The sequence below is a fragment of the Spermophilus citellus genome (genome assembly GCF_964194105.1).
Source record: "Spermophilus citellus genome assembly, chromosome: 1".
Classification (NCBI taxonomy): domain Eukaryota; kingdom Metazoa; phylum Chordata; class Mammalia; order Rodentia; family Sciuridae; genus Spermophilus; species Spermophilus citellus.
The window spans coordinates 74932681-74948046 of NC_138182.1; the positions used below are offsets into that span (position 1 = coordinate 74932681).

General features: G+C 36.5%; 1 protein-coding gene across 6 annotated transcripts in view; it reads right to left on the reverse strand.

Moving 5' to 3' along the window:
* Positions 1 to 15366, reverse strand: part of IFT88 (intraflagellar transport 88) — a 265457-nt gene that overhangs the window by 126922 nt on the left and 123169 nt on the right. For 4 of the 6 annotated variants that reach the window (XM_081280576.1, XM_081280577.1, XM_081280574.1 and 1 more), the window contains exons 1-3: positions 11816 to 11944; positions 5517 to 5612; positions 2559 to 2621 (exon numbers count right to left, since the gene is read on the reverse strand). The exons of 1 other annotated variant lie outside the window; for it this stretch is intronic. In XM_081280576.1, the coding sequence (XP_081136702.1) occupies positions 2559 to 2621; positions 5517 to 5606 (153 nt within the window). In that variant the 5' untranslated portion in view covers positions 5607 to 5612; positions 11816 to 11944. Of the gene's footprint in view, positions 1 to 2558; positions 2622 to 5516; positions 5613 to 6667; positions 6705 to 11815; positions 11945 to 15366 lie in introns of those variants that run through there. One more of the 6 variants, XM_081280575.1, reaches the window with a different exon arrangement.

Here is a 15366-nt window from a genome sequence, read left to right on the forward strand (position 1 = left end):
GGGAACTCTTATGGAGGACTCTGACAGCTAGTTAAACTCATTGCAGGGAACCATGCTACATTCACTTACACCAAATGAGATGAGGCAAACTACTCACAAGATTCTTTTCATGTTAAATGTTTAATACTAATCATTGATTTTTACTAAACTAGAATGTGTGCTAGGGAAGATGGCAGAAAGAATAAAAAAAGTGAAGGAAGATGAAAGCAGGAGAGTATCTCATTTTAAAGCAGAGGAGTTGCTACATCAGGGTTTCCTAATGTTGGCAGTACTGACCTCTTGGAATGGATAATTCTTTATTATGTGGAACTGACCTATGCATTATAGGATGTTTAGTAGCAACTATGGGTATCCACCGGATACTAACAGCACTCTATAACAACCAGAATTATCTCCAAACATTGCTAAATGTCCCCTAGAGGTGTGGGTGGGCAAAACTGTCCCCAGTTGAAAACAGCTGCTATAATAAAACTAGGAGGGGAAAGTTGTTTTTAAAAAAGAATGTTAGGTATAGATCATTAGAGGGGAAACTCTCTATACTTCACTATTTCACTTAGTCCCAGCCTTGTTTATTTTCAACTACAAAAGAAGTTTGGCAGATTTCATGCACCGTGGAAAACACATATCTATGCTTCACATGACATATACAAAAATCTTAAGAGTTACAAAAGAGTTATTTTACAAAAATAAATAAATAAATAAATAAATAAATAAATAAATAAATAAATGTAGCGGTTTATGTACCAGTGGAAGAGAATCACTATACAAGAAAGAAATAATTTGTATTATTAAGACCCAATGTTTTGAAGGAATAATATTTCTAGCACTTTAAAAAGTAGAAAGGTAAATATTTTTAAAATAATATTTTAGGTAAACATACTCTGATGTTTTATATACACAAAACTTATATTTTCAAAAGCATACAGAAACTTTTGATTTAAAATACTTTAAAATTATGTGTACAACTATTAAATGTGCTATGGTTTGAATGTGGTTTATCCCCCAAGTTTTATGTGTTGGAGGCATGGTTCCCATAGTGGCTATACTGGGAGATACTGTGGATCCTGTAAGGGAGGCCTAGTGGGAAGTCAAGGGGGTTCTGCTGACAGGGGAAAATTGGTCTCCTAAAGTAAATTCTCACAAGAGCAAGCGGTTTTAAACCTTAAGCCTAACCAATAAATTCTTCTCAAGATTCCTTTTCAAGATGGGATCCTTCCTCCCACCCATGCTCTGCAATGTACCATAGAGCCCTCACCAGATCCTACATGTTGTTTGTTCTTTCAGCTCCCAGACTTTACAAAGTTGACCTGTTTCAAGTATCTCGTTATGATAAGGAAAAACTGACTAATACAACATGTCAAATAAAAATAAGAAAAATTTAAAATCCACTTATTGGATACACTGAAATCTATAAAACATTACTGAAAGAAACTAAAGGTGACACAAACAAATGAAAAAGACATAAGATATTCATGAATTGGAAGACTAAATGTTGTTCAGATGTTCATACAACCTGAAGTGATCCACAGGTTCAAGCCAATCTCTATCAAAATCCTAACATTGCCTTTTGTTCAAATAGAAACATTCATCCTGAAATTCATATGAAATATCAAAGGTCCCTAAAAAGTTAAAACAATTCTGAAAAAGAGGAACAATTATCAGACTCACATTGCCTGATTCCAAAACATGACAAAGCTATAGTAATCAAAACGGTGTGGTGCTAGCATAAAGACAAGATCAAGGAAACAGAAGAGGCTGCAGAAATAAACCCTTGCATATATGGTCACATTTTTACACCATACACAACAAAGTAACTCAAAATAGGCTGAAGGCCTAAACATAAGACCTAAGACTATAAAACTCCTAGAAGAAAATATAGAGGAGAAGCTTCATGGAATTGCTTGTGGCAATGATTTCTAGGATATAACACCAAAAGCACAACCAAAAAAAAAAATTTTTAGACAAGTAGAACTACATCAAAATAAAAATCTTTGCACTTCAAAGAATACAATCAATAGCATGAAAATGCAACTTATTGGATGGGAAAAATATTTGCAAATCATATATATCTAATTAGTTAATATCCAAAATATATAAAGAACTTCTATAACTCAACATCAAAATAGACAGTTCTCCATTGACAGATGAATGGTTAAACCAAATGCGGTACATATATACAGTAGAAGCCTTTAAAAAGAGGAAATGCTGTTATATGATACAACATGGATAAAACTTGAGGACATTATACTAAGTGCAATAAATCTGTCTTAAAAATGTAAATACTCTATGATTCCACTTATGTAAGGTACCCAGAATGATAAAATCCACAGAAATAGAAAGCAAATGGTGGTTACTGGGGACTTAGGAAAGGGGAGAAGATGGGGAATTGTTGTTTAATAGTCACAGAGTTTCATATTTACAAGATGAAAAAAATTTGAAGACCTGTTTCACTGGAATGTGAATACATTTAACACTACTAAACTTTACATTTCAAGATAATTAAGATGATAAATTTTATGATATGTGATTTTTACCATTTTTTTAAAAAATTCACTTACGGGAGGTCTTCTGCCATGACTTGTTCTCACTGCTTGCTGAAAACCTGTATCATTCTCCAATTCCTAAAATGAAAAGGCAAATTTAACATTCAAATATGAAAAGATAATTGGGGAAAAATGTTTAAGTTCTTATGGTATTCAAGATCCTCTATAATTCATCATATCCTAGATGCTGACATCAGGGTTGAGATTCAAGGACTCCTGTCCTCAAATCTTCCCCCAAATATCAAGGCTCCTTCCTTTTTACAAATAAGAGTACTGATTATGTTAATTAATTTATTAAGGGCATTTTATTAACTATTATTCAAAAGGTCAGTATCATAATGCCTGGTTAAAAGACCGCACATATAGGATATGACCCTTCTTTTCCTTCCCTCCCTCCCTCCCTCTCTCGCTTCCTTCCTTCCCAGTAGCTACAGCAGTAAGAAGAGATCTGTACCCCTCCCTCCCTTCCTTTCCCTCTCCCTCTTTTCCCATATACTAGGGTCATGCTACCATTCCTACCTGAGAAAGCCCCAGGACAAAAAAGGGCATATTTTTTACAAGCAAGGAAACAGACACTTTCTATTATTTTGTTTACATGTGCTCAAGTGAAAAACCTTTGCATTTCACTGGACAGGTAAAATCTTGAGATTCAGACTGAAGTTAACCTAGCTGGCTCCATTGAGTTCAACCTGTTCTGTCATTTGGAATCATCTCAGTTGAAATAAGTTATTTTGCTTTCCTGATTCTTGACTTATATTTTTCCTCAGGAAATCTGAGGAAAGAAACATTAGTCGAGGTCAGAGATACAATTGTTCTTAGGTTTCTGAACAAAATGTCATTTTTTAAGCTCTCTAAAAAAACACCCAGTCTTACCAACTGCCAATCTTTTAATAAGATTTCATTTCCTACTTCTTCTAGAACATAAATTTGGCTGTAATTACTCAGGTACACTTTAGTACAACTCTCTCACTTGCCTTTAATTTATTCCAATTTACTTCAGACAAAAATATACCTGCTGCTATGGTTTGAATGTAGTTTGTCCCCTAGAGGTTCACATGTTGGAAGTTTGGTCCTCAGTGTGATGATGCTAAAATGTGTAATCTTTGAGAGATGGGGAGGTAATCAGATCATTGGAAGTGCCGTCCTCAAAAGGGATTTATGGAGGTCTTGTGGAATTAGTTCCTAAAAATTTTTTAATATTTCTTTTTTAGTTGTCAATGGACTTTATTTATTTATATGTAGTTATGAGACTCAAACCCAGTGCCTCACACATGCCAGGCAAGCAATCTATCACTGAGCCACAACCCCAGCCCTTATTTATTTTTGCATGGTGCAAAGGATTGAACCCAGTGCCTCATGCATGAGAGGCGAGCGCTCTACCACTGAGCTACAACCCTAGCCTGAGAATGGGTTCTTATAAGAAGACCAAAGTAGCCCTTCTCTCTCTACTCTGGCTTCTTGTCTCACCATGTGATCTGGCTTGTTGTAACCACTCCTATCACAATGCAACCCAAGGACCGTCACCAGAGGACAACAGATGGAACTGCCTGATCTTGGACTTTCAATCTCCAAAACAGAGGTATATCTTTTCTTTATATATTACCAAGCCTCAAGTATTTTGTTATAATAACAAGAAACAGACTAATATCCTTGCTTGGTATTAATACATATAAAATGAAGTCACTACCAATTAACTTTTTTTTTAAATACTTATTTTTTAGGTGTAGATGGACACAACACAATGCCTTTATTTTTATGTGGTGCTGAGGATCGAACCCAGGTCCTGCCTGTGCTAGGCGAGCGCTCTACCGCTGAGCCACAATCCCAGCCCCCAATTAACTTTTTTTCTTAATGTTTAGCTGTAGATGGACACAACACCTTTATTTCATTTATTTATGTGGTGCTGAGGCTCAAACCCAGTGCCCCACAAATGCGAGGCAAGCACTCTACTACTGAGCCAGTCCTCAATTTACTTTTTTAAAAGTCTGTAGAAAATCAAAGTAAAATGTTCATATTAACAGGATACTAATACAATGCACTTTAAACATGATTTTATTACAAGCATTTCTTCTTTAACTTTTACTTTAAATTATCTTTATAACCTCCCATATCACACTACAGAAAATTAAATAAGTACAAAATGTTCAGCCATAAAAACTGGGAACTTTTGTGTAAAATACAAAGCCAAAGGCAACCTACAGCATAATTAATTATACTTCTATTTTGATAAATCTTTTGGTAAAAAGAGTCTTCTAAGATTCTTGAACTATTCATAAAATGTTATGAATAAGCTCAATAAATTCTAATTAAATGACAAACACTAAACACAATTTTTGTAACTTTTTCTTTGTACCTTGACAAACTGTATATTGTATTATCATCTTAAGCAACAGTTTCAAGTGACTAGGTTATATATTATACTTGTTATTATTACAACTAACTACATGACACTTCAAATTTAGTACACTAAAAAAAGAAAAAATAATAAAGAAAGAAAAACCTGCTTTTAAGTACTTCCAGGGGGCTGGGGATGTGGCTCGAGCGGTAGCACGCTCGCCTGGCATGCGTGCAGCCCGGGTTCGATCCTCAGCACCACATACAAAAAACAAAGATGTTGTGTCTGCAGAAAACTAAAAAATAAATATTAAAATTCTTTCTCTCTCTCTCTCTTTAAAAAAAAAGTACTTCCAGATGATTTAAGTCTTTTTAATTCACATATTGATGAAAAACAGAAGTATATAACTCATCTTCATTCATTTATATAATATTTCTCATGATCTTCCCTTCTATTACAATAATTACTATTGGTGGAAGTTAGCAGAATCTTCACTAATAGCACTTTTCGATTTTTAAGTCAACTTACTTAAAGCATAAAAAAGCAGAGAACCTTCAAATCCAAAGTCTTCATATATCAACTGAGCTAGTTCACAAAAGACTAATATAAAAAAAAGTTTTTTGTTTTTTTTGTTTTACCTCAGTATCATAGATTGGATTGTAGTCATTGTAACCAGAATAAAGATCATCATCATCTGTCTCTGGAGCCAGGTACACATTTTGCATCATTTGTGCCTAAGAAAAATCAACAGTGCAAATATGTGTTATGATTTGGATGTAGAATATCCCCCAAAGGTTCATTTGTTAAAGGCTTGGTCCCCAGTGCATTAATGTTCAAAAGAAGGGCTTTTGGGAAGTGACTGGATCATGAGAGAACTAACCTCATAAACAGACTTATCTACTTATGGTTGAATGCATTATTGGGAGGTGGTAACCATGGTACAAGGGGGACCTAGTTGGGGGAAATAGTCACCAAGGGCATATCCTGCTTACTCTTTCTCTCTCTCCCTCCCTCTCCTGACTCCTCTTTTCTGAGGAAAGCAGCTTTGCTCTGCCATGCCCTTCCTCTATGCTGTACAGCTTTAACACAGATCCAGAAACAATGGGGTCAGCTGACAATGAACTAAAGCCTCTGAAACTATGAGCCAAAAAAAAACTTTCTTCCTCTAAGTTGATTTTCTCAGCTATTTTGTCCCAGCAACAGAAAACTGGTTAATACAATGTGTGACTGGTATAAAAATTAAAATATATGTGTGTGTACGTGTGTGTGTGTGTGTGTGTGTGTGTACACACTTGGGGGTGCTGGGAATTGAACCTAGGGCATTGCTGCTAAGCACACTATTGAGCTATACCCCAAGCCCCAAGAAATAATTCTCAATTCGAATGCATAACCTTTTTTGGCCAAATTTAACTATACATATTTCTATGGCTTCAGGGTTTTTTTTCAAATTCCTAAAAGTAGGTGTCAAAACATTCATTCATTGCCCTCATTTTATATTTATTCCATACCTTCTACATTGAAAAAACAGTGATAGGACTGAGGGAAGGGTATAGCTGATTACCCTGATTTTCATGGAGCTTAGTATCAAGTGCAGAAGAAACATAAGCAATAGCCCAATGCAATGCAAATACCACTATAATCCCACCATAATAGATAAAGTTTAAAAGATCAACAACATATAAGGCCAGCAAAAATGTGAAGCAATTGGGATATTCATACACTGTTGATAGGAGTATAAAATTGTACAATTTTGGGAAAAAATCTGGCAGTTTCATAAATTAATATTTACCTTTCAGGACCCAGCAATTCTACTCCAGAGTTTTTACCTGGGAGAAATGAAAATATGTCTACAAAAAGATTTATGTAAGAATGTTTATGGCAGCTTTATTCATAATGGACAAAATTAGAATTAGACAAGATGCCCAGCAATAGAATGGGTAAGCAAAATATGGTATATTTATGCAATGAAGTACTATTTGGCAATACAAAAATGTATGCACTGACGGCATATATAACAATATGAAAGAATCTCAATTACACTGTGTGCTAGAAGCCTTATATAAAATGGTACATTGAGCACTGTTTCATTTATATAAAGTTCTAGAACAGGCAAAAATTAACCTATGAAAAAAAACAATCAGAACAGTGGTTGCTTGTTGCGGGTGGGGAAGTAGAGATTAAATTGGAAGCAGCACAAGAGAATTTTCTGGAGTAATGAGAAATATTCTATGTTTTGATGGGGGTTTCAGTTACACTAGCATCCACGTATGAAGACTCAACAAATGCACACTTAGGATTTCTGCTTTTCTTTGTAAATTCTATCTTGAAAAGAAAAACAGTAGATAAACATTGAACTCTAAATTAGTAAGCATGCCAAGTATTTAAGAGGAAGTTTAATATCTGCAATTTTGTTTGAAATGTATAAAAAGAAGGGTTGATACATGAATAGGACAGCCATATGATAAAGCAAGTATGGAAAAATGATAATGGTAGAAACCAGGTAGCAAGTAAAAGGGTCACAGTTAAATTCTTTAAACTTTGCTACACACTTGAAAACTTTCATAATAAATGTTGAGAAAAACATGCTTAGGCAGAATAAAATAGATGTCAAAGCAAATAAAATAGAAGCATGAGAAAAATGTAATTACTGTGTACTTTTGCTATAAATATAATAATTGTTTGACAGTCTGGAAGGAGTCCCAGAAGTGTCATTCAAATCAAGTCAGTAGTTTAGGCAATTCTGAGGGTCAGAGGTGTAAGAGAGCCAGCAGCCAAAAAAATGTAGTATAGAATTACTTGTCTACCTAGTAGTATATTTTCTTTTTTTTTTTTTTTTTTTACTATTTTAAGTATGCCAGTAAATCCCTAAGAAAATTCCATTTAAAAATTTTATTGTTCAGCATAGTACCAAATATGTCACTTCTCAGAGCCTTTTAAAAATTATTTATATTTAAAAATTAATAAAATTATTACTTTTTGAAATATGATTCACACTATAAAATTAGCCCTTTTAAAGTATTTCAGTGGTTTTTAGTATAGTCATAAGTTGTGCAACCATCACCACTATCTAATTCCAAAACATATTCTTCATCTCATAAAGAAAAATGGGGCCCTGAATAATAAATTTATAACATTTTGTTTATCTATTCATTAGTTAGTGGACACTAGGGTTGGTTCCACTTTGAAACTTGTAACACTGTTGTGAATATTTGCATAAAGTTTTGGCATGAATATATGTTCAATTCTATCAGGTTTATATCTAGGAATGGAATTGCTGGGTCAGAGGGTAACTCTATGTTTAACTTTTGAAAAAGCTACCAGACTGTTTTCTAATGTGGCTGCAACACTTTACATCCCTTCAGCAATGTGAGGTTTCTAAATTCTCCATGTCCTAGCCAACACTTGTTATTGTCCCTCTTTTTGGTAGAGCCACAGTAGTAAATGTGAAATATGTCACTGTGATTTTGATTCAGATTTTTCCTGACGATTAGTGACGTTGAACATATTTTCATGTGTTTATTGGATATTTGCATAATCTCTTTGGAGAAATGTCTGTTCAGATTTTTTGCCCTTTAATAATATGGTCTTATATAACTAAAAATCTTTATTTTTCAGGCTACTAGACCTTATTGCATATATGCTTTGCAAATATTTTCTCCCATTCTATATATTGTCTTTTCACTTCTTGATAGTATCCTGTAAAGCACTAAGATTTTAAAATTGGATGTATAATTTATCAATTTTTTTCTTTAGTTGCTTACACTTTTGGTATCACATCTAAGAAACAAATGCCTAAACCAAGGTCATGAAAATTTATGCCTATTTTTTCCCTTAGAGTTTTATGGTTTCAGTTTTTACAATTCCTTGATCCACTTTGAGTTAATTTCTCATTACTCTTTGAAGATGAAAATTCATTACTGTGAGAGCAAATGTCAGCCAGATAAAAACAGTCATTCCAAAATACCTCTGAAGGGTCACTGGTGGAAGAAGCATAAAACATTTTAACTTAAAAGCTTTGGCTCAGATAATATGGAGGCCACTTTTCTCCCTTATCCATGGTTTCACTTTCCATGCCTTCAGTTACCTGCACTTAACTACACAGTCCAAAAATATGAAGTGGAAAACTCCAGAAATAAACAATTCATGCATTTTAAGTAACATTCCATTATAAGTCGTGTGATTAAAATATTATAGTACTGCTTGAACCCACGTGGGACCTGAATCATCCCTTTATCCAGCATATCCACGCTGTATCCGCTACTGACCCATTAGTCACTTAGTAGCCATCTTGGTTATTAGGTCAACTCTTGCAGTATCACAGTGCTTGTACTCAAGTAACCCTTATTTTACTTATTTATGGCCCTGAAGTACAAAAATCATGAAGCTGGCAATTCAGATATGCCAAAGAGAGTCACATTTTAGTATCAACACACATTATTAAAGGGTAAGAATAATAGAATAAGATATATTGAGAGAGGCTGAGGTTGTAGCTCAGTGGCAGAGTGCTTGACTAGCATGTGTGAGGTCTTGGGTTCAATTCTCAGCACCACATATAAATAAAATAAAGGTCCATCAACAACTAAAAAATATTTTAAAAAAAGATACATTGAGCTGGGCTCTGTGGCACATGCCTGTAATCCCAGCAGCTTGGGAAGCTGAGACAGGAGGATGGCAAGTTCAAAGCCAGCCTCTGCAACTTATTGAGGCACCAAGCAACTCAGTGAGTCCCTATCTCTAAATAAAATACAAAATAGGGGGCTGGGGCTGGGGCTCAGCAGTAGTGCACTTGCCTGGCCATATGTGAGGCACTGGGTTCAATTCTCAGCACCACATATAAATAAATAAAATAAAGGTCTATCAACAACTAAAAAAACATTTTTTTTAAGAGAGAATTTTAGTATTTATTTTTAAGTTTTTGGCGGACACAACATCTTTGTTTGTATGTGGTGCTGAGGATCGAACCCGGGCCACACGCATGCCAGACAAGCGCGCTACCACTTGAGCCACATCCCCAGCCCCTAAAAAAAACATTTTTTAAAAAAATACAAAATAGGGCTGGGGTTGTGTCAGCGACTGACTGCCCCTGAGTTCAATTCCTGGTACCAAAAAAAAAAAAAAAAAAAAAAAAAAAGATATATTGAGTGAGAAGATTGATTCACATAATTTTATTACAACATATTGCTATAACTGTTCCTTTTCAGTATTGTTAACCTATTACAGTGACTAGTTTATAAATTAAACTTTATCATAGGTAAGTATGTATAGCAAAAATCAGAGCATAAATAGGGTTTAGTACTACCAAAGGTTATAGGTGTCTACTGTGGGCCTCCAAACATATCCCATGCATATAAGGGGGGGACTACTGTACTATATTTGTGGCTCTCAAACATCAGAAACCTAAAAATTTATTAAATCCAGATTGCTTCTCCCCAGCCACCACTGTTTCTGATTCAGTAAGTCTTCAGTGGGGGATATTATCACCCTCTCAATTCCATATAATGTGCATTTCTATCAAGTCACCAAGTGATGCTGATACTGCTGGTCCAGGGATCCCACTTTGAGAATCATTATGCTAAGCAAGAACTTCCTGATTATGAGCCCTATTTAAATAGTCTAGCTTCCACATTAACAAGCAACTTTTAGAGTTAGAGATCCTTTTTGCTGGGTTGTAAACCAGATTGTAAAAAAATTATATTTGGGAGAGTCTTTAGTTGAACAGACATTTAGTGGAATATACTATTCTTAAAGATTTGGAAAGCAAACCTAGGAAAGGTGAAAGCAATTACCTATGGCTAAGAGCTACTTTTGCAAAATAAATATTACACTTAGAGTTTCTGGATACTCCAAGCTCTTTCAGAAGCAGCTTATACACACAACAAGCTTCTTATCTTGAAATAATTTGAGGATAATGCCACCTCAATATAATTAAGTGCCAGTAAAACATTTTTTTAAATGTAAAAGTTATTTCTTAACATGCTTCTACTCTGATAAACAGTCTACTTCCAACATGTCGATTGTAGTTTCTCAATCACAACCAGAAAATCAGCCTGGTAAACAGAAAAACTGTAATGTTAGGCTCAGAAAAAAAAAAAAAAAAACTGGGAAACCCGTAGCTGGCCCTCCATATCTTCGGAGTCTGCATCCTGTTAAGTACTTGGGGATGGGAGGGAATTACATCTGAAAACATACAGACTTTTTCTTGTCATTATTTCCTAAACAATTGTTTATAATAACTATTTACATAAAATTTACATTGTGTTAGGATTTGTAAGTAACCCAAAAATGAATTACTTATGTATTTAGAATAATTGTATAAATTATATACTGCTGGTTCAGGGAGACTCGAGCAATTAATTTTGGAATTAAAGGGGAGTGGGTCCTAGAACCAATTCCCTGGGGATACAGAGGATTAACTATACTTAGTGTATTGGAATTTATATATACTTTATGCATTGTTTTGTTCACTTCTGCCTTCATTTCTGGCTCAACCTTTTATTAAACAATCTCCAAAAGGAATTAAATCTCTAAAAGGAACGGTCGCTGTATTTGCTGTGAAACTCTAGAGCCGGTATAATGGTCTTCTTGTATTTGGAGGTGCTTCGTTAACATGTGACTACGACCTGGTACTGGTACGGCCATCCCAAGAAAAACTGGACCGCCCATCCCTTTAGGAAGAGTAATAAAAACTGGTCTTAGCTATGGAAACCTATGTGTGCGAACCAACGCCAGCGTCAACGAAGGAAGGACACGGGTACCACATGGACTTCCCGCCACAGGTGGGCGGGAAGGGGCCGAGGGCGGGCAGTCTGTCCTCCGCCCCTCCGCAGGCCCCACAACGCGAGCAGGAGGAGGCTCCCCGTGGGCTCCGCGCGCCTTTCGCGGCGCAGCACAGCCGCACGGAGTCTGAGGCGCTCGGGCCCCAAGGCCCTTCTCCTACCTCTCGCTGAGAGGAGTGGGGTGACGGCGAGTTGAGTCCAGGGAAGACGCGGCCGTTTGCGCGAATCTACTCAGCGGGAACGGTTGGAAGGGCTGGAACGGTTGCCAGCGGCGGAATCCAAGGAAGCCGCTCCCACAGTCCTCCGCGCGGGGCCGGAAGCGCGGGGGCTGAGGGGAGACCTGGAGGGAGGGGCGAGGAGTAGTGTGTTGCGCCTCTAAGTCGGGGCCAAGAGGGGTTGGGGCAGGGTCCAGAGGGCGCAGGGATCCAAGATCCTGTAAATCCTGGTGAAATCAGCCAGGAAACAGATGACCAAATGATGGTACCTAAGTTATTATGCAATGTCTCCTGGAGCCACTACACTAATCTGTGAACCGTGGAAGCCCGTTTTCAGTGTGATCCCGGAAAATAAATTTTTTGGTCACCCTATAAAATTGTCCTCAGATGATACCTATGTGGGAAATCTCACCCCCCACCACTTTGTCTTCATAATTAATTTTGTATTATGTCTTAAGAGGTGTAATTGGGAGATGTAGACATAATCTAAGAAACTGGTAATTAGTGCGTTTTAAAAATTAAGCGTTTGGGGAAATGCTCTCCATGGGTGTCTCTCGTTTTTGCACGTCTTGTGAACAGAAGTCCTAATGGCTTTTGTTCTGGACTCTTGTGATGGTTAATTTTATCTGTCAAATGAGCTAGTCTGTGGTATCTGCAGAGTGATTCAATTCCTTAAAGTTCTGTGTAAATATGCATACTGTTGGTTCTGTTTTTGTGGAGAATCCTAATATAACCATCTTTTCAAGGACATTTGTATAGTGAACAGCTTTAGAACACCGAAATAAGTACTTCCCTTCAGAACAAAAAGCAGGATTATTGGTGTTCGGTATAACAAAGATAATCCCTCCTCCTCCCCCACTGCCCAAAGGCTTAGCCAGTTGGTTTACAGTCCATTATAGAATATTAATATTTCTTAAACTTGGGGTTTTCTCAGCAAAACACAAACCCACTGGATGCACAGTGGGCACCTGGGCTTCCCCCATGGTATTGTGGTCCTGGTATGTGGTGAGAGGCAGGGGATAGGAGGATAGCAGAACCAAAGGGAATATGGAAACTCACACTGCTTGCTATGCTGCAATGAATAAAGTCCTTTGTCTTTGATCCAGGTGTTTTCTGCCAAAATTCATGAAACTGTTTGGCTAGCTTGTTAGCTTGAAGGTAGGGTGACATTGTACACAATTATCAATAGTATCTAGCTACATAGCTTGAAGCAGATGTTTAATAAATGTGTGTTGAATTAGTGAATGCTGTAGAAGCCTTCTTTCAGGTTACTGTACTTTAATATGTAGAGACAATTTTCATTTTCTTTAGGTCTCCAGGCTGTAAACTTACAGCTCCCTCAATTTTTTCATTGAAAACACATTCAAGTTGGTTTTCTTAGTTGTTCTTTAAGCATGATACAGTAACTTACACAGGGAGTGGTCAGGCATCTTCACTTGAAATGGTGTAATGGACCATTTCGTGGTCCTATTAATGCCAGACAAAATGTTAGGTTCACATATCTTGTATTACTAAAATATAAACTCTATAGAAAACAGAGATTTTTGTCTTTTTTGTTCTACACTGTATATCTAGTACTTTAAAAAGTGCCTGAATATAGTTGATCTCCTACAATTATTTGTTGAATGAACTGTCAGGCTTGTAATTAGTTAAATACAGAGTTCAAAGTTAATGGGTCAAGCAACAGTTTGGCCTGAATAAAAGCTAGTGTCATTTATTAATATGGAGAAGAGTTAGAGGAGAAGCAGATTTGAGAGATAAAATTAGTTTTGAACACACTGGGTTTCAGATGCCTGTAAAATATGATACTCAAATAGAGATGTTGAACAGCCAACTGCATGTAAAGTTACAAAGCTCAGAGAATAAATCCCATCTGGAAACATACATTTGGAATTCACTAAAACAGATGGATTTGAAGCCTGGGGGTGTGTGTGATTGGTTGCAAGGGAGGAGAATATAGAGGGATTTTTTAAATGAACCTAGAACTGAGACTCGGAAAATAATATTGAAAGACTTTGTAGAAGAGGAATCCCTAATAATTCTCTTTTAATGGTTGGACATATTGAAGCAAAATCAGGAAAGTGAAAGCAATGGAAGCTACCGGAAATAAATGTGTGAAACAGGAGGGAGTGGCTGAGTTTGTTGAATGCTGTTGAAAGGTCAGTAATTAAACCAAATACCTATTCTGTTGACTTAGCAAGAGGTCTTCAAGTGAAAGAGTGCCTGCACTGAGTTGACTGGAAATTGGGCATTGTATTAGACCATTTTATGTTACTAAAATGAAATATGTGAGGCAAGCTAACTTTACATAGAAAATAGTTTTATTTTGCCAATAGTTTTGGAAGCCTGGAAGTTCAAACAGCTTAGCTTTGGCTTTTACAAGGGATCCCTGATAAATGGCAGGAATGTGAGCGAGAATGAGAAATCACATCATCAAATAGGAAGCCAGAAAGGCTGCATAGACCAGGCTTAGGCCTTTATAACCATCCTATTGTGAGAACTAACCAGGGTCCTAAGAGTAAAACCTCAGTTTCTTCAGGGCACATCCCTAGTGACCTATGGACCTCCCAATAGATCTACCTATTAAAGATCCCTTACCACCAACTGGGAACCAAGACTCTAACACATGAACCTTAGAGGATAAATCACATCCAAACCATAGCAGTGATGAAGTAGTGACTGGATATGAAAACTTAAGAAGCATGACTATGAATCTAAAGAAAAAGATAGAGGTAGATGGCTAGGGAGTCCATGGCTGGGAAAGTTTTCATTGATTTGTTTTTTTAAAAAAGGAAGATAATAGAACATGTTTTAAAGCTAAGGGAGTTGATCCAATAGAAAGAGGCTGAAGATCAAAGAGAGGTGGATAAAAGTGAGGGGAATGGAGGAGTTTCCAGGTTTGAGAAAAGTAGAAAAGGTCTAGAATAAGCAAATAAAAGGAGAACATGTTAGGTAAAGAAAAGTAGAAACATTTCCTAGTAAGTTTGGGTGCTTGACACCAATGAGCATGAATTTACAGTAATGCTCATCTGCTCTGTTGTCTGATACTCTGACCCCTTTTCTTTATAGCACCTGCAGTAGGTACAGACATGGAAAAGGCAGATAGTAGAATTTATTCAGGGTTGAAATTTGTTGGGCAGTTGCAAAGAAAGGGCAGACGGGAAAGGGAGTTATATGACAGATGTGAAATTTAATGCAAATAATAAAATAACTGAATTAAATGGAGCTAGTGAATGGGAAGGAAGTGAAGGAGTTGGCTTAAAAATACTGAGGTTAGAAGAACAGTCAAAATAGGATGACTTTAATAAACTAGAGAGGAGGCTTGCTGAATTAGTGATGATGGAAATGGTAGAATTTTAGGTGGCATCTAGATCCAAGGTTTGAAGAGGACATGGTCTAGAGGAAGTCGCTTGAGATTAAGGGTCTGAAGTTTGAAATCACTGGGATAAGTGGGAAGGTGCACTATGAGCTAGGTGGCAAACACTAAGGGTGAGCAA